The sequence below is a fragment of the Zootoca vivipara genome, chromosome 4 (genome assembly GCF_965207765.1).
Source record: "Zootoca vivipara chromosome 4, rZooViv2.hap1.1, whole genome shotgun sequence".
Taxonomy (NCBI): domain Eukaryota; kingdom Metazoa; phylum Chordata; class Lepidosauria; order Squamata; family Lacertidae; genus Zootoca; species Zootoca vivipara.
The window spans coordinates 97053421-97080604 of NC_142587.1; the positions used below are offsets into that span (position 1 = coordinate 97053421).

Below are 27184 nucleotides of genomic sequence, written 5' to 3' on the forward strand. Positions count from 1 at the left end.
GTTGTTTTCTGCTGCTCCAGAGAAGCGGACACGGAGCAATGGATTCAAACTACAAGAAAGAAGATTCCACCTAAACATTAGGAAGAACTTCCTGACAGTAAGAGCTGTTCGGCAGTGGAATTTGCTACCAAGGAGTGTGGTGGAGTCTCCTTCTTTGGAGGTCTTTAAGCAGAGGCTTGACAGGCATATGTCAGGAATGCTTTAATGGTGTTTCCTGCTTGGCAGGGGTTTGGACTGGATGGCCCTTGTGGTCTTTTCCAACTCTATGATTCTATGATTCATGCTAGGGCAACTAATATCATGATGCTGTTATGCAAATCTATGGTGTGACCACATTTGGAGCGCTTTGTAGAGTTCTGGTTGCCTCACCTCGAAAAAGGATATTGCAGAGTTGGAAGTTTTGGAAACTGGCAAGAAATGATCAAAGGGATGGAGCAATTCCCCTATGAGGAAAGATTGCAGCATTTTGGGGCTTTCTAATTTCGAGGAAAGGCGAGTAACTGGTAACACGATAGAATAAATTTAGGAACAGCCTGGATAAAGGCGGCAGAGAAAATGTTTCCCTCCCTCTCTCATAATGCTTCAGAATCCAATGAAGAGGAATGTTGGAAATTTCAGGGCAGAGAAAAGTAAGTCCTCGTTCATGCAGCACGTAGTTAAACTGCGGAACTCCCTGCCATAAGAGGCAGGGGTGGTCACCAACATAGATGGCTTTAAAAGAGGATTGGACAAATTCATGGAGGGCAAGGGCTCTCAGCAGCTACTAGCCAGGAAGCAGTGATACGTCTGAATGCCAATTGCTGGAAACCACAGGAGGGGAGAGTTGGTCTTGTGTTCGAATCCTACTTTTGGGGTTCCTACTAGGGTATCTGGTTGGCCGCTGTGAGAACAGGGAAGCCTGCAAGCAGGCCCCGAGGGCAACTGATTGAGGTTGAATCCTGACAAGACAGAAGTACTGTTTGTGGAGGACAGGAGGCGGGCAGGTATGGAGGACTCCCTAGTCCTGAATGGGGTAACTGTGCCCCTGAAGGACCAGGTGCGCAGCCTGGGAGTCATTCTGGACTCATAGCTGTCCATGGAGGCGCAGATCAATTCTGTGTCCAGGGCAGCTGTCTATCAGCTCCATCTGGTACGCAGGCTGAGACCCTACCTGCCTGCAGACTGTCTCGCCAGAGTAGTGCATGCTCTAGTTATCTCTCACTTGGACTACTGCAATGCGCTCTATGTGGGGCTACCATTGAATGTGACCCGGAAACAGCAATTAATCGAGAATGCGGCAGCTAGACTGGTGACTGGAAGTGGCCGCCAAGACCACATAACACTGGTCTTGAAAGATCTACATTGGCTCCCAGTACATTTCCAAGCACAATTCAAAGTGTTGATGCTGACCTTTAAAGCCCTAAATGGCCTCAGTCCAGTATACCTGAAGGAGCGTCTACACCCCCATCATTCTGCCCGGACACTGAGGTCCAGCTCCGAGGGCCTTCTGGCAGTTCCCTCGTTGCGAGAAGCCAAGTTGCAGGGAACCAGGCAGAGGGCCTTCTCGGTGGTGGCGCCCGCCCTGTGGAACGCCCTCCCAACAGATGTCAAAGAGAAAAACAGCTACCAGATTTTTAGAAGACATCTGAAGGCAGCCCTGTTTAGGGAAGCTTTTAATGTTTAATAGATTATTGCATTTTAATGTTCTGTTGGAAGCCGCCCAGAGTGGCTGGCGAAACCCAGTATAATAATAATAATAATAATAATAATAATAATAATAATAATAATTATCATTATTATTATTATTATTATTGGATTCGCTGAAGCATCTGACTGGCCACTGTGGGAACGAAATGGCATACAGGCCCCTTTATTGGACTACAACTCCCATCATCCCCCAAGCATTGTCTACGATGGCTGGGAGTGATGGGACTTGTAGTTGAAAACATCTTGAGGACACCAGGTTTGGGGAAGGTTGCCTTAGTGCCCATGGTGGGGTAGCGGGCAGCCACCGGCCTGGCCTGGCCTGACACGGGCTTCTTCCTCTCTACCTCGCTGGCTATTTGAGACTGGCAGGATTTCAAGAATCCCATGGCTGGGCACGAAGGGAGCTGGTGTCCTCCGAGGCATTTGGAGAGAAGAAAGGCAAGAGGGGAGGCCAGTTCTCGGAACCGAGAGCTTCTCCCTGCCAAAGGGAGTCAACAATCGGGTGGCATTTCAAGCGGCACGGAAACAATGCTGGCTTTGTTGCTGTCAGCTAATGCCGCAGCGAGGCCACCTCCTTTCTGCACGAACACAGGGATGCGGAGGCTGGCAAAGAGTCTCTCCATCTCTGTTTTTGTTTCGTTCTTTTAAGCCCCTAGCCTTCCTGGTGCTAGAGAAGGCCTCGGAAACATGCAGGCAGTCTGCAGCACAAGGGGAAGGCATAAGCTCCCAGGTCCAATCCTTGCCCTCTCGAGAGAGGGCAGGGTTGAAATTCTGGAGAGCTGCTGCCTGTCAGTGTTGACAATACCGAGCTAGTGGTCTGATTTAGCAGAAGGCAACTCGCTCGCTGTGTCCCAGTGGTTCTCTCACTGGCGTTGGTGGATGGGAGGAAGCACACGATACAATACGGCGAGGGCTGCTAGCCATAGAATCATAGAATTATAGAGTTGGAAGGGACCCCAAGGGTCAGCCAGTCCAACGCCCTGCAATGCAGGAAACTCGACACACGGTCTCCCATCCAATTTGAAACCGCAACAGACCCTGCTTAGCTTTGCAAATGTGCCAGCTGTTTTATTGCTGCGCTGCTAGGTTGTAGTCATGATGGTGGGGTTCTGCCTCGACGATGCTTCCAAATGCCAGTTGCTGGAAACCGCAGGAGGGGAGAATGCTGCTCTTGTGTTCAAATCCTGTTTGTGGGTTTCCCACCGGCATCTGTGAGAAGAGGATGCTGGGCTAAGGGGGGGGAGGAGCATTGGCCTGATCCAGCGGGCTTCTCTTCTGTTCTTGACATTCCAGGAAGAGGCAGGTCAGTGGATCCTTTGTCTTTCCACCTGCCAAGTCGACGGGATGTGGAATGTTCCCTGGCAGAGAACTCAACACACCTGTTCAGTGGCCTTCTAGGTGTGCCTGGTCATTACCCCAACCTTTCTCAGAAAAAGCAGAGCTTGGGAGGAGCCAAGCAGGGCCGGTTTAAGTTTGATGAGGCCCTAAGCTACTGAAGGTAATGGGACCCTTTCTATGTCCAGCTGCCCTTTGTCAACAACAATTTGTCACTGTTTTTTGTGTTGAATATATGCTATATGGCAGGGGTGGCCAACTCCCAAGAGACTGCAATCTACTTACAGAGTTAAAAACTGGCAGTGATCTACCCCCTTTGGGGGGTTCAGGTCAGGTCAAAGTTGTTGAGCTTTTTTAGGGAGGAGGAAAGCCTAGTTTTTTGGGGTGCAGGGCAAAAATATTGAGCTTTTTTTAAGGGGAGCCAAAGTTGTTGAGCTTCTTTGGGGGGAGCCAGTGATCTACCAGTGATGTACCCCAGACGTCCAGTGATCTACTGGTAGATCACAATCTGCCTGTTGGACATGCCTGTTATATTAATGGACCTAATAGGTACAGTATCTAAAGCCATTTCCACTAAACAAAATATGTATTTTATCTAAGTAATTGTTACAACCAGTCCCTGAAGAATGTCGGCACCCTATATATAGAAATGAGCAAACCAGTGATATTTTAGGGAGCAGGCTAGCAGGTGGGGCCCATGACTTACATCATAGGACACAACACAAAACACTGTTGCTGTCTGTAGGTTTCATTTTATTTGTTTTTTATCTTATATTTTGGAAATGTACATCCAGGGTGTTTTTTTTTCCTTTAAATTTGTTGGGGGCCCTCAAGAGAGTGGGACCCTAAGCTATAGCTTGCTTAGCTTATATGTAAATCCGGCACTGGAGCCGAGGCTATGTTCTAGGGGCCGACATGCTGTGTGTTGGTTTCAGGAGAGGGGCTGGGAATCAGAGCTGTCTACTTGTTATCGGCCTTCTCTAGACCCAGAGCTGGGTGAACACATCCCATTGCAAAGGCCCACCCATGTGGCAGAGGGTGCATATTCTCAGCAGGCTCTTCTGAGGTCCAGCTCCGAGGGCCTTCTGGCGGTTCTCTCCCTGCGAGAAGCGAAGTTACAGGGAACCAGGCAGAGGGCCTTCTCGGTGGTGGCACCCTCCTTTTGGAACGCCCTCCCATCAGATGTCAAGGAAATAAACAACTACCTGACTTTTAGAAGACATCTGAAGGCAGGCCTGATTAGGGAAGTTTTTAATCTTTGATGTTTTATTGTGTTTTTAATAATTGTTGGGAGCTGCCCAGAGTGGCTGGGGAAACCCAGCCAGATGGGCAGGGTATAAATTATTATTATTATTATTATTATTATTATTATTATTATTATTATTATCACCATATAATTTTTCTTAGTTTTCAATTACAGTGGTACCTCGACTTACAAAGGCGATCCGTTCCACGGCGCTCTTCATACGTCATAACCTTCGGACGTCGAAGTGTCCATTTTGCGCATGCGTGAAGCGCGATTTTGCGCTTCTGCACATGCGCGGCCCATGCGTGCCGCTTCTGCGCTGGCGCAGAACGCGTGTGCGGCGAAAATACTTCCGAGTTTGCTGACTTTGTAAGTCGGAACCTTCGGAAGTCGAGGCATTCGGATGTCGAGGTACCACTGTACAGTAATCCAATAATAGCCTCATTATAACACTGCCAAATTATAATACAATTGCTAATACCAATCATTCAGATGCCAAATTATATCATTTCGGTGCCCCCCCCCCCCCGGTGTGCTAGAATTGATGGTTTAATGATTTACTTTATTTCTGTGTTCCAAAATCTTATTCATCTCAATTACACTCCAGTCAAAATAACAATCCCTTAGACAACAACTGCAGTATTAACGACTTCCATTCGTATTGACACATTAAATGCTTTATAAACCTACAGGCGAAGCATGCAACCTATATCCTTCAGGTTCGTGCATGAAGATCGCTACATGCTCACCTGTGCAACAGACTATTGGTGATAGATTGGGAGTGTTACTCGGCAGAGCAAGTTCAGGAGGTGGTGGGTTAAAAATGTTTGAGATACACTATCCTAGTGAATGTTAGAAAGGGAGACAGAGTTTCCTACACTCGGCATCCCTCCTTGGGCCTCCTCTCCCGCTCAGAATAAATTATGCAAAGCACATGCCTGCTTTGCATAATGTGGCCAGGCCACTCCAAATCACTATGAATAAATAAAAGGGTTTGTGTTTATTTAATAATAACGTTTCCCCGCATGCTTTCCCCTCCAGCCTGGACGTCTAATGAGGTCAATTTCAACCAAAATAATCTCCCGACAAACCTCACGCCAAAAACTCATCATAGTGGCTCATGGAAATCTGATCCGTAAAAATAACAATTCCCGCTAGTCATAGGATGAATTCAGCCTGATTGTAATCGAGACCGAGGCGAGCGGTCACGTGAGGGGGCTCGTCGAAAAGCCCACCCAAACTAAAGTGTTTAAGGTCTGCAGGCCTCCAGAGGTCTCATCTGCCTGGTGTCCATTTGCAAAGCTGAGATATCTATATTTCTGGGTAGCGGAGACAGTGCACACATCTCCTGTTCTGAATGAAAGCTAATATGGCAAAGCGGAAGAATAAACTCAATCGGTACCTGCTTATTTTATTGATATTTACATCCGTCTGTCTTCTCGTCACCCTGCAATCAGCAATGTTTTCTTGGGAGTCGGCAAAGTGACTGTCTTTCTCAGAGCAAGGAGAAAGCGGTTGCATCAAAGCAGTTGATTGACACGAAATCCTGCAGGGGGAGAAGGGAGCTAAATGTGGCTCCTGTCGGCGTTACGCACGGCAAGGTCAAGTTGGGCATTTTCCCTTGTCCAAAGCCCAACCACCATTTGGGCTGTGTGTGCACACCATACATTTAAAGCACCTAAAAATAAAAAGGAAAGAAAAAGAATTCTGGGAACTGTAGTTTACCCCTGGCGGAACCAGCACCCTTAACAAACTACAGCTCCCAGAATTATTTGCCTTGGGTGTGTGTGCTTTAAAAGCATGGTGTTGGGGGGCACATACCAGGGAGACCGGAGGCAAAAGTGAGCAGAGCAGCGGATGTAAATTACAACTTTGTACGATAGGCTTGTTTCTGCACACATTTGCAAGCGCCTCTCTCTTTCTCTTGCATCCAGGCGAACAGAACACATTATCTCAGCTCAATGAGATGCCAGGGAATAACAATCAGGGAGAGGGTGAAACAGGACCAGTGAAGGGGCGAGGCCGGGAAGGGTTTCTGTGGCTTCCCAAGGGTCACCCCTGGCTGGGAGAAGAGAGGGGGCATGAGGAGACGGTTGAGGGCACCACCCCTGCCCTGCTGCCCTCCCTCCGCTTCCAAAGCCGCTTTGCAGAGGAGACAGGGTGCCCAGAGATTACAAATAGGGAATTGCTGACGTAGCGTCAAATTCTAACCACAGAGGAAGAGGACCTTGCAGGCATGGGCGTACCCAGCATGGGGTAGGGGGGGCAGCTGCCCTCCCCTAGAAGCAGGGCAGCTGGAGAGGACAGGCAGGGGCGCTGCCTGCTGTGCTCCACCTCAGCCTGCTTGGCTGAAGCGAAACAGCAGCAGCAGTGAAGCTGCCTCCGTTGAAAAAAACCTGGACCTGGACTTGGGCTAACTTCAGCCCACACTCCTTCAAGTGCAAATGAAGTGCCGTGGAGCATTGTGGGGCAGCACTTTCTGTGCTGTGCTCGCTGTGACTTGAAAGAGTGTGGGCTGAAGTTAGCCCAGGGCCAGGGCCAGGTTTCCTTCAACGGAGGCAGCTTTGCTGCTGCTGCCTCTTTTTAGTCACTGCTGCCATTAAAGGAGCGGGCGAGGCAGGAGTGCAAGCGGAGGAGAAGGAGGACACAGCCTTTCTCGAGGATTTTGTCCAGGGATGTTGATTTGCGCATCAAACACATCCGGACAGAAGACTCTCTTGATGGATATCGAAAGAATGTATGAAACGGAAATCCTCCCACTCCCAGAGAAAGTCCCAGCATCTTTAGGACATGGGCGTACCCAGCATGGGGTGCAGCTGCCCCCCCTAGAAGCAGGGCAGCTGGAGAGGACAGGCAGCTGCCTGCTGTGCTCCGCCTCAGCCTGAGTGGCAGCAAAGCTGCCTTTGTCAAGGGAAACCTGGACCTGGGTTTTCAGCCCACACTCCTTCAAGTGACAGCGAGCACAGCACAGAAAGTGCTGCCCCACAATGCTCTGCGGCACCTCATTTGCATGCATGCAAATGAAGTGCCGTGGAGCATTGTGGGGCAGCACTTTCTGTGCTGTGCTTGCTGGGACTTGAAAGAGTGTGGGCTGAAGTTAGCCCAGGTCCAGGTCCAGGTTTCCTTCAACGGAGGCAGCTTTGCTGCTGCTGCCTCTTTTTAGTCACCGCTGCCATTAAAGGAGCAGGCGAGGCAGGAGTGCACGCGCGGGTGGCTCCGTGTGCTGCCTTGCAAATGGCCCCCTTTTCTCTGGGGGGCGTGCATGTTGACCATGCCTCCTGGGGGGATCCTGGCCATGTCATTGCCAGCTAGCCAATCGGGTGGCTGGGGGTGTGGCTGGTGTGCCCCCCCTAGCTTTGATCCTGGGTACGCCCATGCTTGGAGGGCCAGCAGAAGAGCAGCGCGGCTTGCCAGTTGCCTGCCTGCGGTTGAGCAACTCATTGGGAGTGGGCTGGCCTCACTTCTTTGCATGCTCTTCGAGGCTCCATTCTTGTATATTTAGCTCGCTCTGAATGTCTGGAAATGATGCACAGTGGAAGGGCTCAAAGGGGAAGTGCGCTCTGTTAGAACAACATGAGAAGAACCCCTTGGCCCATCTTCTGCGCCATCCTGTTCTCATAGGTGCCCGCAGGAAACCCACAAGTGGGATCTGAGTGCAAATCCACCCTCCCCTCCTGCGGTTTCCAGCTGATCTTTAAATTCCAAAATGGCCTCTGTATACCTGAAGGGGCGTCTCCACCCCCATCATTCAGCCCAGACTCTGAGGGCCTCCTCCGAGGGCCTTCTGGCGGTTCCCTCCCTGCAAGAAGAGAAATTACAGGGAATTAAGCAGAGGGCCTTCTCGGTGGTGGCACCCGCCCTGTGGAACTCCCGCCCATCAGATGTCAAGGAAATAAACAACTGTCTGACTTTTAGAAGACATCTGAAGGCAGCCCTGTTTAGGGAAGTTTTTAATGTTTAATTGTTGCATAACCTCCAATATTTCTGCAATGAAAATAGGGGTGCCCTATTTATTATTATTATTATTATTATTATTATTATTATTATTATTATTACCCACTCATCTGACTGGGTTGCCCCAGCCACTGTGGGAGGCTTCCAATATATATATATCGGTAAATACATTTTTAAAAAATTAAACATTAAAAACTTCCCTATCCAGGGCTACCTTCAGATGTCTTCTAAAGGTTGTATAGTTACTTATCTTCTTGGCTTGGGGGTCGCCGACGAAAATAGGGGCATCCTACCATACCCTCCAACATTTCTCTGATGAAAATAGGGATGTCCTAAGGAAAAGCGGGGTCAAATAAAAAACCGGGACGTCTTCTGTAAATCCGCAACTGTCCCTGGAAAATAGGGACACTTGGAGGGTCTGCTGTTGCCTCTCTACTGAGATTAAATACATTTCTATCTAAATTATAGATAGTATCTATGCACAAAAAGAACCCGTCTTTTTTATCTCTCTGGTTTTTTGGGGGGGGTTCTCGGGCGTGGAGTGTCGTCCATGAATGGCCACCCTGGTCCATTTTGGCCTAGTCAGAGGCTCCCTAACTGGTTAGCCGGCTGCTTCTGGAAATCAGAGCACAGCTTTCCGCTTATGCAGCAAAACCAGCCTGTTTGCTTTTTCATCTTCCTACTCAGAATGACAGCTGGTCGGCACCTTCTGGGAGTTAATAATTAAAGTGCAAACTTTCCTCCTGAACCCGGAAAGAGTCATTTAATAGGAAGGATGAGGAGCAATGAAAGAATTTTTTCTTGCACAATGAAAGAATGTTGTTTGTGCAACTCCCAGAACGGAAAGAGATTGTTTTATTATTATTTGAAGTGTCATGAGGGGTGCGGGGGCCATAAACTGCCATCAAGCATTTATTGGACTGGCAATCTGGGTTAAAAGGGTGACGACAGGGGAATTCCCCACCCCTTTGCTTTTGGCCTTGGTTACCTGAGCGCATCCGTACCTCATCTTAATGTGGATTAAACATTAGGAAGAACATTAGGAAGAACTTCCTGGCAGTAAGAGCTGTTTGACAGTGGAATTTGCTGCCAAGAAGTGTGGTGGAGTCTCCTTCTTTGGAGGTCTTTAAGCAGAGGCTTGACAGCCATCTGTCAAGAATGCTTTGATGGTGTTTCCTGCTTGGCAGGGGGTTGGACTGGATGGCCCTTGTGGTCTCTTCCAACTCTATGATTCTATGATTGTGAACTCCGTTAATTACCCCTTCCCATAAATCTCCGGATGTCCCCTAAACCCAGAGATTCCTTATGCTTTGCAAACCCCAATACGGGAGCTACACAGATCGCATTGGCAATCTTCACATTCCCACAACATTTCACAATGCAATTTGCTTTTTAAAATCCTCGTGAAAACCTGTTAGCATTTTGCTTCGAATTTCCTTCTAACAAAGACACATTTTTGGCAAAACAATTTCGCCTAAGGCAATGCATCTTTGTATGTTGTTTTCACTAACATATGCTTTTCGATGGATGCTGTTACCTAACACATACATTTTTGAACACATTGTACGGCTGGAGAACGGCAGAAGAAGTTCCAGAGATGTGCGAGTTTTGAAAGAGAGCTGCGCTTCCATTCGTGTTCTGGTTCAAGAAGCAAAGAGAATCACATTTCTCCCCATCCCAAACGTGCTTCCTCTTAGCACGTTTCTCCCTTTTGTCCTGAGTTCGAGTTTCTTCAAAGCCCATGACACCTTTAGTAAAGGCTGTTCTCCAACTGGAGCGCTCACAGGCCAGTGTTTCTCAGTTGTCGGTGTTTGTACTACATTTTTTAAGATTTGCCTTGAGAGAGTCTTTGAACCTGTTTTGTTGACCACCAGCATTACGCTTTCCAGTTTTAAGTTCAGAATAATATTTTTTTCCAAGAAACATTTTTATTAGTTTTTCCCATTTAAACATCTAATCCATTTTCGAATTATACACATATCCATTCAACAATTAATCCATATCTTCTGCCAAATTATACTAGTTTAAATTTGCCTTCCCATGCTTCAGACTCAGAAAGCCTAGTCCTCTTACAGTTGCTGCTTTCTAATCAATAAAATCCAGAACTTATCCAATAATCTGTTAAAATCCTTCTATCTTCTTTTCAAGCCCCTGAGTTTTTTCGGGCAAACAAGTTTAACCAAACCAATATGTTTCGGAGTGAATTTATGCCCATGATTCCTCTATAAATTAGCACTGTCTCTTTGCACGCTGGTCTCTTGCCAAGTCCGTCCAAAAATCCAAAGACCCTTCTCACAGCCAGAAGCAGTAAGTTCAGAATAATAATAGGAGTCCAGCAATGACTGGCCCACCCTCAACCGCCAATGCTGCTCCTTTCTTTTTTCTTTTTATAATATTTTATTAGAGTTTTCCAAATTACAAAAATAGATAAACACAAAAAGAAAAAACTATAATAATAACACAATACAAAAAGGATAAAATAAGAAAGAAAAATACAAAAGAAAACACACAATTAAAAATTTGTTCACATTGTATATCGGGACCCCCTTGGGTTCCCTTCCCCTGTGGTTCTTTAGCACGTTTATACTTTAGCAAATTCTACCCCATTTTAATCACCTTATATAATCTTATTTTACTCCTTTCATTTAGCATATTCATAATTTCCACAGTTTGTTTACAACCTAATTCTGATCTTGATATGTCACTTTTGCATATTTTTTAAAATATAACTTAAAGTCTTTCCATTCTTCTTCAATCGCTTCCTCTCCCCGGTTGCGGATTCTTCCGGTCATCTCAGCCAGTTCCATAAACTCCATCATCTTCACCTGCCAGTCGTCAATCGTTGGTAGTATATGTGATTTCCAGTTCTTGGCAATTAGAATTCCCAATGCTGCTCCCTTTCTGACCTTCCCTCTTTTGGTTCCCCCCCCAGGGCTATGGCGAATGCATCCCTCCTGCTCCTGCTGCGCTCCTTGAACTCGAGCGCCAACTCCTCCGACGCCGACTGCGAGGAAGAAGACCCCTACAAGTGCACCTTCAACGAGGAGTTCAAGTACATCCTCCTGCCCGTCTCCTACAGCCTCGTGTTCGTGGTGGGCCTCTTCCTCAACCTGCTGGCCCTTTACATCTTCCTCTTCCGCATCAAGACCTGGAATGCCTCCACCACCTACATGTTCAACCTGGCCGTGTCGGACACCTTGTACGTGATCTCGCTGCCGCTCCTGGTCTACTACTACGCCAAGAGGAACCACTGGCCCTTCAGCGTGGGCTTGTGCAAGATCGTGCGCTTCCTCTTCTACACCAACCTCTACTGCAGCATCCTCTTCCTGCTCTGTATCAGCATCCAGCGCTTCATGGGCATCTGCCTCCCGCTGAGGTCCCTGGAGTGGGGACAAGTCCGCTACGCCCGCTGGGTCTCGGCCACCGTCTGGGCGGTCGTCATCGCCTGCCAGTCGCCCGTGCTCTACTTCGTCACCACCAGCCCCCGGTGCGACAAGATCACCTGCCACGACACGTCGGCAAAGGACCTCTTCGGGGACTTCATCGTCTACAGCACCGTGATGCTGGTCCTCCTCTTCTGCATCCCGTTCCTCGTTATCATCGTCTGCTACTCCCTGATGGCCCGCCGGTTGCTCCAGCCAACGCGCGGTACCACCCGGATGTCCAGCTCCAAGAAGAAGTCGCTCAAGATGATTGCCGTCGTCCTGGCGGTCTTCATCATCTGCTTCTTGCCCTTCCACATCACTCGGACCTTGTACTATTACTTCCGCGACTGGGACCTCAGCTGCGCCACTCTGGACGCCATCAACTTGGCGTACAAGCTCACCCGGCCCCTGGCTAGCACCAACAGCTGCCTGGACCCTATCTTGTACTTTTTGGCAGGGCAGAAGTTTGTGAAATTTGCCTGCCCCAAAACGCCGGCGCCGGGTGAGAACCAGACGACCTCGAACACCACCGTCAATTGCCGCCTGCGGGCCAGAGACCAGTTAGCGATGAAAGCGAAAAGCATTGTGTCTTAGGCACTCGACATTTCTGCCTTCGCCCATCTGCAAAGTGTTACTTACCTGTCTGTGTTGGTTGGGAAAAGTTCCATGTTGCAGGGAGAAGGGTTTTGTTCTCGACCAGTGAGACACCGGAAGTGTATTTTCAACCTGTATCTGCAAGAAATGGTTTGAAAAGTGATGGACACGTCGCTTTTTTCTTTCCCCAACACTTGGTGTTGTTTTGGAAGCTAGGTACTATATTAAGTGCGTCGTCTAATCTGACAACGGCACTATAGACACTGAGTTGTGTGAATAGGGAATCCTACACAAGGTGTGTAGTGAGAGGCAATGTAGCGTAATGGACGAAGGATTTTGTTTAGACCCACTGAATACAAGCAGCGTATCTCGTGGAAAAATTGTTTCTACACTGCACCACTTCAGTTTGCATTGGCGGGGGGCGGGGGAGTGGGGTCACAAGTCTGAATGCTAAAACATTACTTTTCCACAACCAATGGAACCTACCAAGCTGCCGTATACAGAGTCAGACCACTGGAGTATCTAACCCAGTATCAGCAAGTTTTACTGGGGCTGGATCTACATTGAGCTGCTAACCGTTTTTTAAAAATAATGTTCTATAACGCTGGATAGCAGTTTTCCTTTGCTGATGGCTATCTGCTCTGCAGCGCCCTCTGGGATCAAATTTTAATAACGTATTTTAACGTTATAAACAACGTGTTTAGATCCACCCGGGGATTTTAAGGCAGAGAGCTTTCCCCAAGCCTACTTGGAGATGCCAAGGCTTGAAATTGGAACGTTTCACATGCAAACCATGGGTTCTATGGTCCCAGAAAGAACCTCTGGCATCTAGTTTTCAATACATGGGGAAATCTTTTATTTAGGTGAACATTCAGCATTTCACACACACACGCACACACATGCACACACACACACATCTGCAGCTCGAAGCCATACAGTCCAGAAATGGTTTCAACATTTCATCTACCGTTCGGTGAGACCACAGCTGCCCACTTCCTTGTTTCCAAGAAAGGGTGAACCAGGTGAGGCAGAGCTGCTACACTAACCTCCCAGCAGGTGGCTCATGATGGCTATATTATTATTGTTGTTATTAATATCATAGAGGCAAGAGTAACCTCAGACCAGCGTCCCATGAGCCCCACTTACTCCAGGCCAGTCCCAGCCAGTGGCAACCCTCATAATACAGGGAACCATTTGGTGAGACGCCCCGCTCAGTATCCTTGAGCGAGCTTTCGCCTCTCCTCCCGTCCCACCTCGCAGGGTTGCCGTGAGGATAAAATGAGCCCCGTGCTTTCTGCCCTGGCTGGTGGTGCTTTCTCTCATTTAAACCCAATGTCTAGATGCTGCCTGCCTTTCTGGCTGAAACCTTCCCATGCTCACCCATGCTTCCCCCCTCCCCATAACCTCCAGGCTTGACTACTGCGATGCACTTTACGTGGGGCTGCTCTTGGAGGTAATTTGGGATCCGCCGCTGGTGCAGGTTGCTGCTGGCTGTTCCTTTGCAAATTGCTCCGTCTCCCGGGCCCGAGCGAAGGTGCTATTTTTTAACCTACAAAGCCCTTCGTGGGCCTGAAGAAACACCCTTCGCCGAATCAGCAGCAGGCGAGTGTGCGAACCCTAGTTCCCGTGCCTTCATACTGCAGTGGCTCCAAGATATTGGACCTGACTCGTTGACACGAGAAAGTGTCCACCCCGGCTGTCTTTCTGCATAACACACTCCCTCTGCATCCGCCTAAAACTCCACAAAGGCTGCAAGACCTACAGTGGTGCCTCGCTTAACGAATGCCCTGCTTAACGAAATTTCCGCTTAACGAAAGGATTTTTCGAGTGGAGGTTGCCTCGCTAGACGAATTCGTTTTATGAAAAATTCATCTAACGAATCGTGGTTTCCCAAAGGAATGCATTGAAATTCAATTAATGCGTTCCTATGGGCAATTTTTTAAAAAAAAAATTCAGTGCATTCCTATGGGATTCGCTAGACAAATTTTTCGTTATAAGAAAAGACCCGTAGAACGAATTAAATTCGTCTAGCGAGGCACCACTGTATTTCATCAGGCATTTAATTGAATCAGTAGTTTCAGTCTGTTTTGCTGTTGTTGAGGTCTTTTTGTCTCGTGATTTTATGATCCTACTGTGTCCCCACCCCCCAAAAAATATTGTATGCTGCTTGGAAAGGAAAAGTGGCTATAGCGAGGTTAAATAAATTTATTATTATTAGCATTAACAAATATTATATAGTGGGGGAAGGTTGTACAGGCGGGGTGGGGAGAGCGCCCAAGGAAGACGGATAGCTGGCCATTTTGCAGCACTGAGTTTTAGACTAAGCCAGGCGGGGAGGTTCTGGGTTGCCATATTTTTTTCTACTGGCCCTGCTCCTGTGCCCTTCGCACCTTCACGACTGGCAGGGACTCTCCTCCTGGCATGCAGGTGGAGAAAAACATCGCCTTCTAAATTCCTGTGGGATGTGCAGCTGCTAAAATGGCATAGGCAAGAAACAAAGTTGGCGGCAGCAGCAGGGTAGTAGAAATTGGAGTTCTTGGGAAAATCCAGAAATAAACGATAAATAGCAAGAACTCAGGCTCATTCTTCATCAGCAAAGATAGCAAACATATTTGGTACACTTTGACCTGTGCATCTTTGCTGATGAAGAATAGTCGAAACAGGGCCTTGTCCTGATTTTTACTGGAATTTACCTTTATTTGCCTTCAACATTGGGATTGATTCCCATTTAAACTCCGCATCACATCAATAAAACCTTGTGAAGATTTATTTGGAATCCATCTTCTTTTGGCAGCAGCAGGGTGGCAAGAAGGATGGAACTGTGCCCTAAAAGCCCTGGACAATTTAGTTGACTGAAAATGTGACTGACGCTTTTTTCTTTCTTTTTTTTGCAAAAAAAATAAAATAATCTCAGCTATTCACCTGCATGGAGAAGAGTTGGCGTCCCAGGGGGTACCTCATAGCTAGAGATGTGTAGTCTCTGGGTCTTTGGGGGGGAATGTCTTCTACACATTTCAACCAATTTTGTGAGAATGTTCAGGGAGGCAGGAGAAGATATATTGTTTATTAATATCCTTCCTAACTTGCGCAAGCCAGTTCCTTTAATTAGCAGAGTTTTACATTCCCCTTTTAAATGTACTGCGGATAGCTGGTTGCAGGCTTGTTTAAGCCTCTCAATATTAGATTCCTGATACGTTCCCTTATATCCTTTTTTAAGAATAAACATGCCAGAATCTTGTTTAAAGTATATAAAAGAAGGTTTAGTCACATCGTCAGTTCACAGTTGGATCGCTGAAGGCAGTCTTAGTTACAGAGTATATACATGTTGATCTACCCCATAGATCATAGGGGGGGGTTAATCCCAGTGACTGCAGACTGGCACTGCAGTTCACATGACGAAAGGAAGATGGAAAAAGAGAGAGGAGGGTTGCGTACCTTGCACTTTTGTTACCTGAACAGGTAAGGTCACACCCACCTCTGGTCACATGGAAGAGGAAGTATGTCCGAAACAGGAAGTTCCGATTGGCTGGACCAAACATCCCCTTGCATGTCCACTCTAGGAAAACAAGGAATGTTGTATTTGACTGCTACCTATGTATCACACCCCACAAATTTAACTGTATTGGCTGTCATCCCAAGAGCCCCATGGGACTGCAGTACTCTGAAGGGTCCCTAGGATTCAGGCTGAAGCTTCTTGGAGCCCTCGCAAAACGGCACCCCTTGCAGTGAGTGTTTGGGAAGCCTCGTGTGTAGCCCCCCCTTTTAAATGGAACCATTAGGATCAGGGGGTTGGACTAGATGACCCTTGGTGTACCTCCTGACTCTCCAGCTCTGTGATTCCTTCCTGTAGCCCTCTAACTGCTCCAAAGCTCTGCAATGTGTATGTGAAAAGGGGGGGGGGGAATACCGCTGTGCCTTTTCTCACTCAACAGGCTTTCGCTGCAGTTGTGTTTTTTGACGGGGGGGGGGGGAGGGAGGAGAAACCACCACACAGATCAGGTCTGAAAAGACACGGCAGGACATCACAGGAAACACAATGCGATAACTGGGCAACATCCTGAATCCTAGACAGCCCATTTACTGAGAGCATCCATCCCGATTTGTCTTCACAAATTTTGTGTGGACGTTATATGCCGTTTATTGTACGGAGGTAGTACAAAATCGTGCCAAGTGATGTTTATTCCACACTTTTCTCCACTGCATTTCACCGTCACCTTTCTTTCCTTTTTTTGGGGGGGGAGGGGCATTCCAGAGCATCAAATCTATTCCCAGGTAACTGGGGTCAGGATTGCAGCCTCTGCCATCTTTCGGGGGGGGGGCTTAAAGAACGTCACAGAAACAAAACCAGTGCAATCGATTAAAAGATAAATTTTAGGGGGGGTGCATTTCTTTCTTTTTTTATAATCTGTTTTTATTAATTTTCCAATTAAAACACAATTATATCAAAATTCCTTCAGTAGCACCTTAAAGACCAACTAAGTTTTTATTTTTGGTATTTTATTTTGGTACTAGTGGATTTTAGCCCGTTTAAAAACGGGCGCTAGAGGAAGCGGCCTGCCGGGACTGGCTTGGCGGTGGCGGGTCTTCCCGCCACCACCAAGCCAGTTCGCAGCGGGGGCTTTTCGCCGTTTGCCTTCCCCTGAGGGGGAGGCAAACGGCGAAAAACCCCGCCGCGCCGCAATTCGGCTCCGGGACTGGCTTGGCGGTGGCGGGTCTTCCCGCCACCGCCAAGCCAGTCCGCAGCGGGGGCTTTTCGCCGTTTGCCTTCCCCTGGGGGAGGCAAACGGCGAAAAACCTCGCCGCGCCGCAATTCGGCTCCGGGACTGGCTTGGCGGTGGCGGGTCTTCCCGCCACCGCCAAGCCAGTCCGCAGCGGGGGGTTTTCGCCGTTTGCCTTCCCCTGGGGGAGGCAAACAGCGAAAAACCCCGCCGCGCCGCAATTCGGCTCCGGGACTGGCTTGGCGGTGGCGGGATGTTCCCGCCACCGCCAAGCCAGTCCGCAGCGGGGGCTTTTCGCCGTTTGCCTTCCCCTGGGGGAGGCAAACGGCGAAAAACCCCGCCGCGCCGCAATTCGGCTCCGGGACTGGCTTGGCGGTGGCGGGTCTTCCCGCCACCGCCAAGCCAGTCCGCAGCGGGGGCTTTTCGCCGTTTGCCTTCCCTCGAGGGGGAGGCAAACGGCGAAAAACCCCGCCGCGCCGCAATTCGGCTCCGGGACTGGCTTGGCGGTGGCGGGTCTTCCCGCCACCGCCAAGCCAGTCCGCAGTGGGGTTTTTTCGCCGTTTGCCTTCCCCTGGGGGAGGCAAACGGCGAAAAACCCCGCCGCGCCGCAAATCGGCTCCGGGACTGGCTTGGCGGTGGCGGGTCTTCCCGCCACCGCCAAGCCAGTCCGCAGCGGGGGGTTTTCGCCGTTTGCCTTCCCTCGAGGGGGAGGCAAACGGCGAAAAACCCCGCCGCGCCGCAATTCGGCTCCGGGACTGGCTTGGCGGCGGCGGGAAAAAGGGGAGGAATTCCTCCCCTTCTTCCCGCCGCTGCCAAGCCAAAGCGGGCCTCCCTCCGCGCCCGCTGCCGCTTCGGCTTCCTCGGGTTCCCCGAGGAAGCACCGTCCCATGCCGGAGGTGTGCAGCAAGGCTGCCGGGGGGGGAGCGCTTCTCTCCCCCGCCGCCTCACCGCGCACCTCCAGCATGAGACTGGGCTTCGGAGCGGCGGTTGGCGGAGCGGCAGTTGGCTGTTCCCTGTGTCCCGAGAGCACGGGTCCAATCCCTGTGTCCCTGGTTGTCCCTCCGTCCAATCCCTGTGTCTCTGGGGGACATGCGCAGTACCCCAGGGACACACGGGACATCTGGACGCAGGGACAACATGGACATTATTATATAGGATACCAAAATAAAAACTTAGTTGGTCTTTAAGGTGCTACTGAAGGAATTTTTTTATTTTACTTCGATCCAGACCAACACGGCTACCTACCTGTAACCACAATTATATCACTTCCATTATTTCATTATTTCAAATTATACAAATACATATCAATTAAACCGAATATTATGCCAAATCATATGATATTTTCTGGAGTTCCCATGCTTCAAAAATTTGGGGATTCCTCGCAACTGTCCACTGCCGTCTTTTTCTAAACTCCAAATCGTCACTCAAAGTCCAAAATAATCCCGATCTTTTTTTGGGGGGGGTGCATTTCAAACCGGAAGCGCGGCTGGCTATTCCGATCCATCGCGAGGAGAAAACTCGGCCGAGTTGTGAATCTCTGCGTAGGAACCTAAGTCCCTCAAAGACGACCCCCCCCCGAGGATGTTTTGAACCTTAAAGACCTCTCTTACAGGAGAACACAGGCCTCTTCTTAAGCAAAACGACAGATGCTCCTTTTGTTACTAAGACCGATGGCACAGGGCCTCAAATACGCCATAGCAACCACAGCAGATCGTAACTGGAGCCCCCCGGCCTGTGTCCATCAAGTTTCCGCTTCTCCCGTCCTCCACTGCTGATTGGCTAGCCTGCCAACCTGCTGCCTCCTCATTGGGTCGATGCCGGTATATATTTCAGAGGTTGTGTTGCTGTTTGTGCAGTTGGGTTTCTCTCCAAGGCAACTGTCACCCGAGGCGTGATGGATACAACTTGCTGAGCCGGAGTTTGCAGATTTCCCTCGGTAATCTTCCCCCTGTCTTTTAAAAAGATTGGCTGTCCTGCATTGCTCTGTCTCGACAGCTCGGCAACGATGCTGTGCTGTTCAGAGGAGGAGAAGAAGAAATGAACTATATACTGGGCGCCTCAATGTCCAGGATTTTATATGCCTTTGGAGAGTGTATTTTAATAGAGGCAATATAAAGGGTGCTATGCAAGCAAGGCCACATTCATGCCAGAAATTTAAAGCACTGAATACCACTTTAAACAGTCATGGCTTCCCCCAAAGAATCCCGGGAACTGTAGTTTGTTAAGGGTGCTGAGGTGTGCCTAGGAAACCTTCCTATCCGTCTCAGAGAGCTACAGTTTTCAGAGTTCCCTGTGAAGAAGAGGCATTGATTGTTGACCTAATATGGGAAATTTTCAGTTTCACTCCCCCCCCCCCAGCCTCTAAGTTCATTTCTTCCTATTTCCACAGCAGTTAGCTTTTTTTCTTTTAAAAGTCCCCTTGAAAACACCTCATTTTAATGTAAATTTCTCCAAACAGGCATTTGTTTCAATGCAAGTTTGCCTAATATACACAATTTTGCTACGCGATTTCCCTCCCAATAACAAATTCCTGTAGGTCATTCTCACTAGTATACGCATTAAACGCAACGCAAACCACAGCTGACCTTTGAAATTCACACATTCCTGAATTTCGCAATGCACTTCTGCAGCCAAGGAAATGTGCACAAGAATGCGTGTACTAGGACAGAGTGTGCATAAAAAGTCATGCGTTAATGAAAATAACTTGCAAAATATCTAATAGTAGGAAAGAACGCACCTCGCTGGGGGACATTGCTTTGCAAAAATGTACACGAGGCGAAATCGCATACAGAAATTAGTCCGTTACGAGAAATTCACACTGAAATGCTGGTGAATTTTCACGAGGGATATAAAAAAACAAGCAAGCCGTAAACTGATGTGGATATGTGGAGAACGGAAGATAAGATAGGAAAAGTGAGAGACCAAAAAGACAAATTCACGCCTCCCTAGTGTCGGGCCATATCACATAACAATGTGAGAAAGAGGCCGGCCTGTTCTGCCGTCCGGTCAAGACGATACGCCTCTAAGAATGTCACTCATCTAGAACGTGCAGATGTTTCTCTGCTTACTGCTGTCCTCACTTGGCAAAGCTCCCAGGCGCACCTCTCTGGAGCTGGCGCAGATTCATCTCTGCCCATAGGGAAGGGCCAGACACCATGTCACAATGTCTGGACGAGACCTAGTTCCATTGCAACTCTGCCTCCGGGGACCTCTGGTTACATTGAATGTCAGCCCATTCTAACCTTCCGCTGCCTTCGGACCCAGTTGTCCATTCTGCATCTGAGCAGGCAGACAGCTGGTATTATACCAGATAGATTTATGTATAAGCTGAACAAGCTATAGCTTAGGGCCCCACTCTCTTGGGGGCCCCCAAAAAAATTAAAGGAAAAAAAAACCTGGATGTACATTTCCAAAATATAAGATAAAAAACAAATAAAATAAAACCTACATACAGCAACAGTGTTTTGTGTTGCGTAGGCTCCTATGATGTAAGTCATTGTCCCTGCCTGCTAGCCTGCTCCCTAAAATATCACTGGTTTGCTCCTTTCTATATATAGGGTGCCTACATTCTGCATGTGCAAATGGCTTGAGATACCTATGAGGTCCATAAATTACCATAAAGCATGTATTCAACACAAAAAACCAGCAACCATTTGTTGTTGTCAAAGCTGGACAGCTGGACATATAAAGGTCCCCATTCCCTTCAGTAGCTTAGGGCCTCATCAAACCTAAGTCCAGCCCTGGGAATATAGTTAGCATTGTCAGGTCAGGAGATTTCAGGGCTCAAGCCTGAGGCAGTGGTGTCACAGGGGTAGGGCTTCTTTGCCCTCAGCCGCCATGTCATTTTGTGACATCACAAGGTGGTCCATGGCCAATGGGAACATAGCTGCCAAGTCTCCCGCTGAAAAATGCAGGATCATCAGCAGCGCGGCAGCGGAAGTCACTTCTACGCATGTCTGGACATGCGTAGAAGCAACCTCCGGTGCTGGCGATGCCCGATTTCTGGTGCCCATACATGGGCAGAGCAGCACCCAAAATGGAGCCTCTGGCAGGATTTTTTTTCCATTCGGGAGAACAGCAGGAAATGGATTAAAATCCGGGGGTTTCCCGCGAAAAATGGGAGACTTGGCAGCTATGAATGGCAACAGCTGGAGAGCCATCAGCACCATCTTCCGAGGACTGACAATTGTGGGACACCTCCGCAGTGATTAATGAATTGATTATTTCTCAGCCAGCCCCACCCTTCATGTGTCCTGATATGGGGCAGGGAGGACACCATAAGGCTCAGATTTTTAAATCACCATAAGGCTCAGATTTTTAAATCTTTTCAACCAAAGGCCTGATTGAAAAGGAACATTTTTGCCGGGCACCTAAAGGTGTATAATAAAGGTGCCAGGCAAACTTCCCTGGGGAGAGCATTCCACAGACAGGGAGCCAATGCAGGGAAGGCCCTGTTCTCATGTTGCCACCCTCCGAACCTCTTGAGGCGGAGGCACACAAAGGAGGGCCTCAGAAGATGATCCCAAGGTCTGGGTAGGTTCATATGGAAAGAGATTTTCCATTATCTGTCTTTGAAGAAAGAGATAGTGTGAGGGACAGGGGATATCGCGAAGTCCCTCCCCTCCTGAGTTCCAGCCCATCCCCGAGCGCAGGGGAAAGCAGGGAGAGTTCCGACGCAAGTGGGGTAGCAGGAAGTGGTGTCCGAGGCTCAGGCAGGGTAGAGGAGCCATCATCGCAGGTGGGACAGGAAGGGGAAAGCAAGGGGGCAGACCTATCCCCCCAACTCCGGAATTGCGCAGAAAACGTAGGGGGAAGAGGCTGGGTCTCCCCAAGTTGTTATGTTGGAGAAAAACGCGCCAAACGCCATTCGGAGGTTCTGACTCAAGCGGACAAGATGTGTCTCTGTAAATAGTATTGCCTTTAGCACTGTAAATACGCAGCACCAATAAAAAGATAAAATGCAGAGCAGTGTGGAGTCGTTACTCTGAAGTAGCCCACCCAGGCCACTGTGACAGCAACCTCCGAATCTTTCTGGCTACTTTGGAGTTGCCGCGCAAGAGGCTGAGCATTGGAGGCTGGAGGCCGAAGCAGCGAAACAGGAGTTACGGAACCTGACAGCGCAGGCCCAGCAGCAATTGCATGCCGCTCAGGAGGAAGCGCGCGGAACGCGGGAGGAGCTGAACAAGCTGGTGGAGCAGGTGAGGACGAAAGATGAGACTGAGAAGCAGCTAAGGGTGATGGTGTTGGAGCTACAGAAAAAGCTGGATGAGGAAAGAGCCACAAAAGGTGGGGGGGCGCCCCAACAACAGCTAGTCCAAGTGAGAAGGGGACAGACCCTAGTCACCAAGTTTAGCGGCGATCCTAGAGAGTACCTGGGATTTGAGACGGAGATAAACTATGCACTGGAATTGCATGAGGCGGAATTCTCAGATGACGCGCACAGAGTCACCTTTATTATAGAGCATTTGACGGGGGCTGCCCGCGAATGGGTCAGACCGCTAATCGCGCAAAAAAATGATTGCATGAAGAATGTAAAACTATTTCTAGAAGCTTTAAAAATAATGTACGCTAGTGACAGTGAAATGGAAGCCACAAAAGAGGAACTTCATAACTTAACACAAGGGAAATTGACAGTCAGGGAATCCTGGGCGAGATTCACCATGCTGGTGCACAAACTGGGGTGGGATCTGCACAGTGATCCCAGCTTTCTATCTGGGCTTGCACCCAGACGTTAAGGATGAGCTTGCGAGAGGTCCGAAACCGCGGACTATGGATGAGTTGAGCAAAGCAGCGCTAGCGGTGGGGGTGAGACAGGAATCCAGATGGAACGACAAACAAACGGCGCGCGCTGTAAAACCTTGGTTCCCACACTCCCAGGAGAGACCTCATCACCAAACCCCACCCCAGGGCCCACCCCAAGCCCCGCCCAGACCAAGCCCAGAGCCGGAACCGATGGAGATCGGAGGAGCGCGCGCGCGGGCTTTTCAAACCCCGGCGCCACAGAAACGCAAGGAGGGGAGGGGAGGAAACTGCTTTTTGTGCCACTCCCCCAGTCACCTCGTCAAGAATTGCCCGCATTGCAGGGAATGGCAGGGGAGGGCGGGAACTGTTATGCCCGCCCCCACAGACTCAACGCAACAGCAGGGAAACGAGACAGCCTGGCTGCAGGAGACAAGGGGCAGCAGCCAGGTGCAATCGACGGAATCCAGCCCCCTCCCACCCTCCCTTCCACGGAGGGGCAGCGCCAGCCCACACCCCCCAGAGCAGGGGTGGTTCTAGAAGTGACTCTAACACTCCCTAATGGGTATCCCCTGACGGTCTTAGCTTTAATCGACTCGGGGGCGTCAGCAAACTTCTTCTCGAGAAACTTTGCAGAAGCGCACCAGATCCAACTTCTGCAGCTGGATTTTCCCCTGCACGTCTCCACCATTGACGGCAGGGAGTTGCTGGGAGGGGCCATCACCCACCAGACCCCCCCCATGAGAATGACGGTGGGACGACACTCAGAGACACTGGCATTCAATGTCACCACCATCTCAGACCCCCCCCATCATCTTGGGCATGAGCTGGCTGGCGCGCCATGACCCCTCCATCAGTTGGCACCAGAGATGCATCACGTTTGGATCGGACTTTTGTCTGGAACATTGCATGCAGCACCAACCAGGGGAGGGGCCTCCGATAGCCACGGTGGCCACCATGCACGTCAAGGGGGGTGAGGCGATACCCAAACCGTACTGGGACCTGCAGGAGGTCTTCAGCGAAGCGGAATCCGACCACCTACCTCCCCACAGGTCCTTTGACTGTCAGATCAACCTGGTGCCGGGGGCCACTCTACCCCCAGCCAAGCTGTACTCCATGTCAGATCAGGAACTGGAGGATCTGCGGGCCTTCATCGACAAGAACCTCAAGAGGGGGTTCATCAGAGAAAGCAAGGCAGCAGGGGGGAGCCCGGTCTTCTGGGTGGACAAGAAAGACACGCAACAGCGCCGCCTGGTGGTGGATTTCAGACGGCTCAACAGCATGACGGAACCGGTGGCTTTCCCAATGCCCAGAGTGGACGATCTGCTGACAGCGGCACGCAGGGGCAAGATCTTCACCAAGCTCGACCTGAGGGGGGCGTACAACTTGATCAGGATCCGGGAAGGCGATGAGTGGAAGACCACGATGTTCACACCGCTGGGCTCTTTTGAATATCTGGTGATGCCCTTCGGTTTGCAAGGGGGCTCAGCATGCTTCCAGGCCTTCATGCACCACGTCCTGGGGTCCCTCCTCTTCAAGAACTGCTTGGTTTTCCTAGATGACATCCTTATTTACTCCAATGACCCAGTGCAGCATGTGAAGGATGTCAGGGAGGTGTTGCAGCGCCTGAAAGAGCACCACCTGTATGTGAAACTGGAGAAGTGCAAGTTTCACACCAAGGAGGTGGACTTCCTGGGCTACAAGCTGTCAGACAAGGGGCTAGCGATGGACAAGGACAAGGTGCAGGCCATCCTGGACTGGCACAGCCCCAGGACGCGCAAAGATGCCCAACGCCTACTAGGCTTCGCCAACTTCTACAGGAAGTTCATCAAGAACTTCTCGCGTGTTACGGCTCCCATCACTGACTGCCTGAGAGGCAAGCAGAAGTTCAGGTGGACACCGGAGGCGCAAGCAGCGTTCGAAGGACTCAAGAGAGTGTTCGCCTCAGACCAGAACCTGTTCCACGTGGTGCAGGATGCGCCCCTACGCGTTGAGACCGACGCTTCAGACAGAGATGTGGGAGCGATCCTGCTGCAACTGGATGCCAACAGAGAGTGGAGACCCTGTGCCTTTTTCTCCAGAAAGCTGACCCAACCAGAACGCAACTACACGGTGTTTGATAAGGAGCTTCTGGCGATCCATTCTGCGTTCCGGCACTGGAGACACTTCCTGGTGGGCGCCAAGCACCCCATTCAGGTGTGCACGGACCACAAGAACCTGGAGTTCTGGAGGACGGCTAGGGTGCTCAACCAGCGGCAGATACGGTGGGCAGAGTTCTTCTCGCACTTCAACTTCTCCATCCACTACATACCGGGGGAGCAGAATGTCAGGGCGGATGCCCTCTCCCGCAAACCAGAGTACATGGAGGAGGAGTTGCCACCAGCACCCCGACACGTGTTTCCCCCGTCGGCATGGTCCTGCGGAGCAGCAGTGGTGAGCGAGGCAGAACTCACAGCACTGACGGCAGCAGATGAGTTTGCCACCCGCATCTTCAGGGAGCTGCAAGGGGGGAGGGAGCAGGCAAAAGACTTTGAGGAAAGGAGGGGGCTGCTTTTTTACAGGGGAGCGCTGTACCTGCCCACCAACCAGCTCAGAGGTAAGGTCCTCAAGCAGATGCACGACAACCCAACGGCAGGTCATTTTGGAAGGGACAAAACCACGCACTTAGTCATGAGACACTTCTGGTGGCCAGGGGTGCGGGAGGATGTTCGGGACTATGTAAGGGGCTGTGACACCTGCCAGCGAGCAAAGGTGGTCAGAGCAGCACCAGCAGGTTTGCTGGAGCCATTAGCCACACCGCACAGGCCATGGGAAGTAGTGTCCATGGACTTCATCACAGACCTGCCTTCGTCCAGGGGCAAGACCGCAGTGTTGGTGGTGGTGGACCTTATGTCCAAAATGTGCCATTTTATACCGTGTGCCAGGGCAGTCTCGGCAGAAGAGACAGCCAAACTGTTTGTTGACCACATATTCAGACTGCATGGATTACCCTTAAGGGTTATTTCGGATCGAGGCCGCCAATTTGTTTCCAGGTTCTGGCGGCGGCTCATGAACCTCCTGCAGGTGGAGGTCAGCTTGTCGACGGCCCGGCACCCGCAGACCAATGGACAGGCGGAGAGGGTCAACGCCATTTTGCAGCAGTACCTGAGATGCTACGTCAGCCAGAGGCAAACGGACTGGGTGGATCGCCTGCCACTGGCAGAATTTGCCTACAACAATGCGGTGCACGTCTCCACAGGGGTGTCGCCCTTTAAGGCCAACTACGGGCGCGACCTCAGATCTTTCCCAGAGAGGGAGGGGGAGGAGGAGGAGGGCCCACAGGCAGAGGATTGGGCAGAGGAACTGGAGACGGTGCACCAGCAGCTCAGAGAACACTTGGAGAGGGCCAAGGAAGCGTACAAGAAGGGGGCAGATCGCCACAGGTGACCGGGGGAGGTCATCAGGGTGGGGGACAAGGTCTGGTTGTCCTCGGAGGGCCTTCCCACAAGAGGGCGGTGCAAAAAGCTGGCACCCAGAAGGTTGGGCCCCTTCACGGTCACGCAACAGGTCAACCCGGTTGCCTTTAGGCTGGCACTGCCAGAAGACATGAGGGTGCACCCAGTCTTTCATAGATCGCTGCTGTCGCCGTACAGGGAAAGCAGCAGGCTCCGAGGCAGCGAACAGACCCCCGAGGGAGGGGGGAGAGGGGAGGCAGGGAGCAACTCAATGAAGCCACGGCCATCCTTGATTCACGGAGAGGGGTGGGGGGCCTGGAGTACCTCATGGCATGGGAGGATGCCCCGCCGTCCCAGAATGAATGGGTCCCAGCCACTCAGATACAGGAGGAATTCTTGGTGGAAGAATTCCACGCCCTCTTCCCACACAGGCCCAAGCCCTGGCACATGGAAAGGGAGGGAGAGGGAGAGGGGCAACAGGTTGCAGAGAGCAGTTCACCGTGGAGATGGGAAGCGGAGTTTGAGGACCGGGAGGAAGAGGTATGGGCGTCTCCGAGGTCCACCCTGTCAGAGGAAGAGGCGGACTGGCAGCGTATTTTTACCCCCACCAGCTCCGATGCCACGGACTTTTTGGGATTTCAGTCTTCTCAGGCGGAAGGAGGGAGCTCGCGGGATTGGGGGGAGGTGTTCACACCAACCGGCTCGGACAGCACAGAGTTTTTAGGCTTTCAGTCGTCACCGACACCCTTGGAGCCCCTCGGGAGGGGAGAAGGAGGGCCTGGGAGGGGAGGGGATGTGAGGGACAGGGGATATCGCGAAGTCCCTCCCCTCCTGAGTTCCAGCCCATCCCCGAGTGCAGGGGAAAGCAGGGAGAGTTCCGACGCAAGTGGGGAAGCAGGAAGTGGTGTCCGAGGCACAGGCAGGGTAGAGGAGCCAGCGCCCCAGGTGAGACAGGAAGGGGAAAGCAAGGGGGGCAGACCTATCCCCCCAACTCCGGAATTGCGCAGAAAACGTAGGGGGAAGAGGCTGGGTCTCCCCAAGTTGTTATGTTGG

The 27184-nt window shown here is 50.5% G+C and overlaps 1 protein-coding gene across 1 annotated transcript in view; it reads left to right on the forward strand.

Annotated features, from left to right (window-relative positions):
* Positions 1–15167, forward strand: part of P2RY2 (purinergic receptor P2Y2) — a 37740-nt gene extending 22573 nt beyond the window's left edge. The window contains exon 2 of the mRNA XM_035115851.3: positions 11154–15167. Within this exon, the coding sequence (XP_034971742.1) occupies positions 11158–12240 (1083 nt within the window). The 5' untranslated portion in view covers positions 11154–11157 and the 3' untranslated portion in view covers positions 12241–15167. The remainder of the gene's footprint in view (positions 1–11153) is intronic.
* The last annotated feature ends 12017 nt before the right edge of the window (positions 15168–27184 follow it).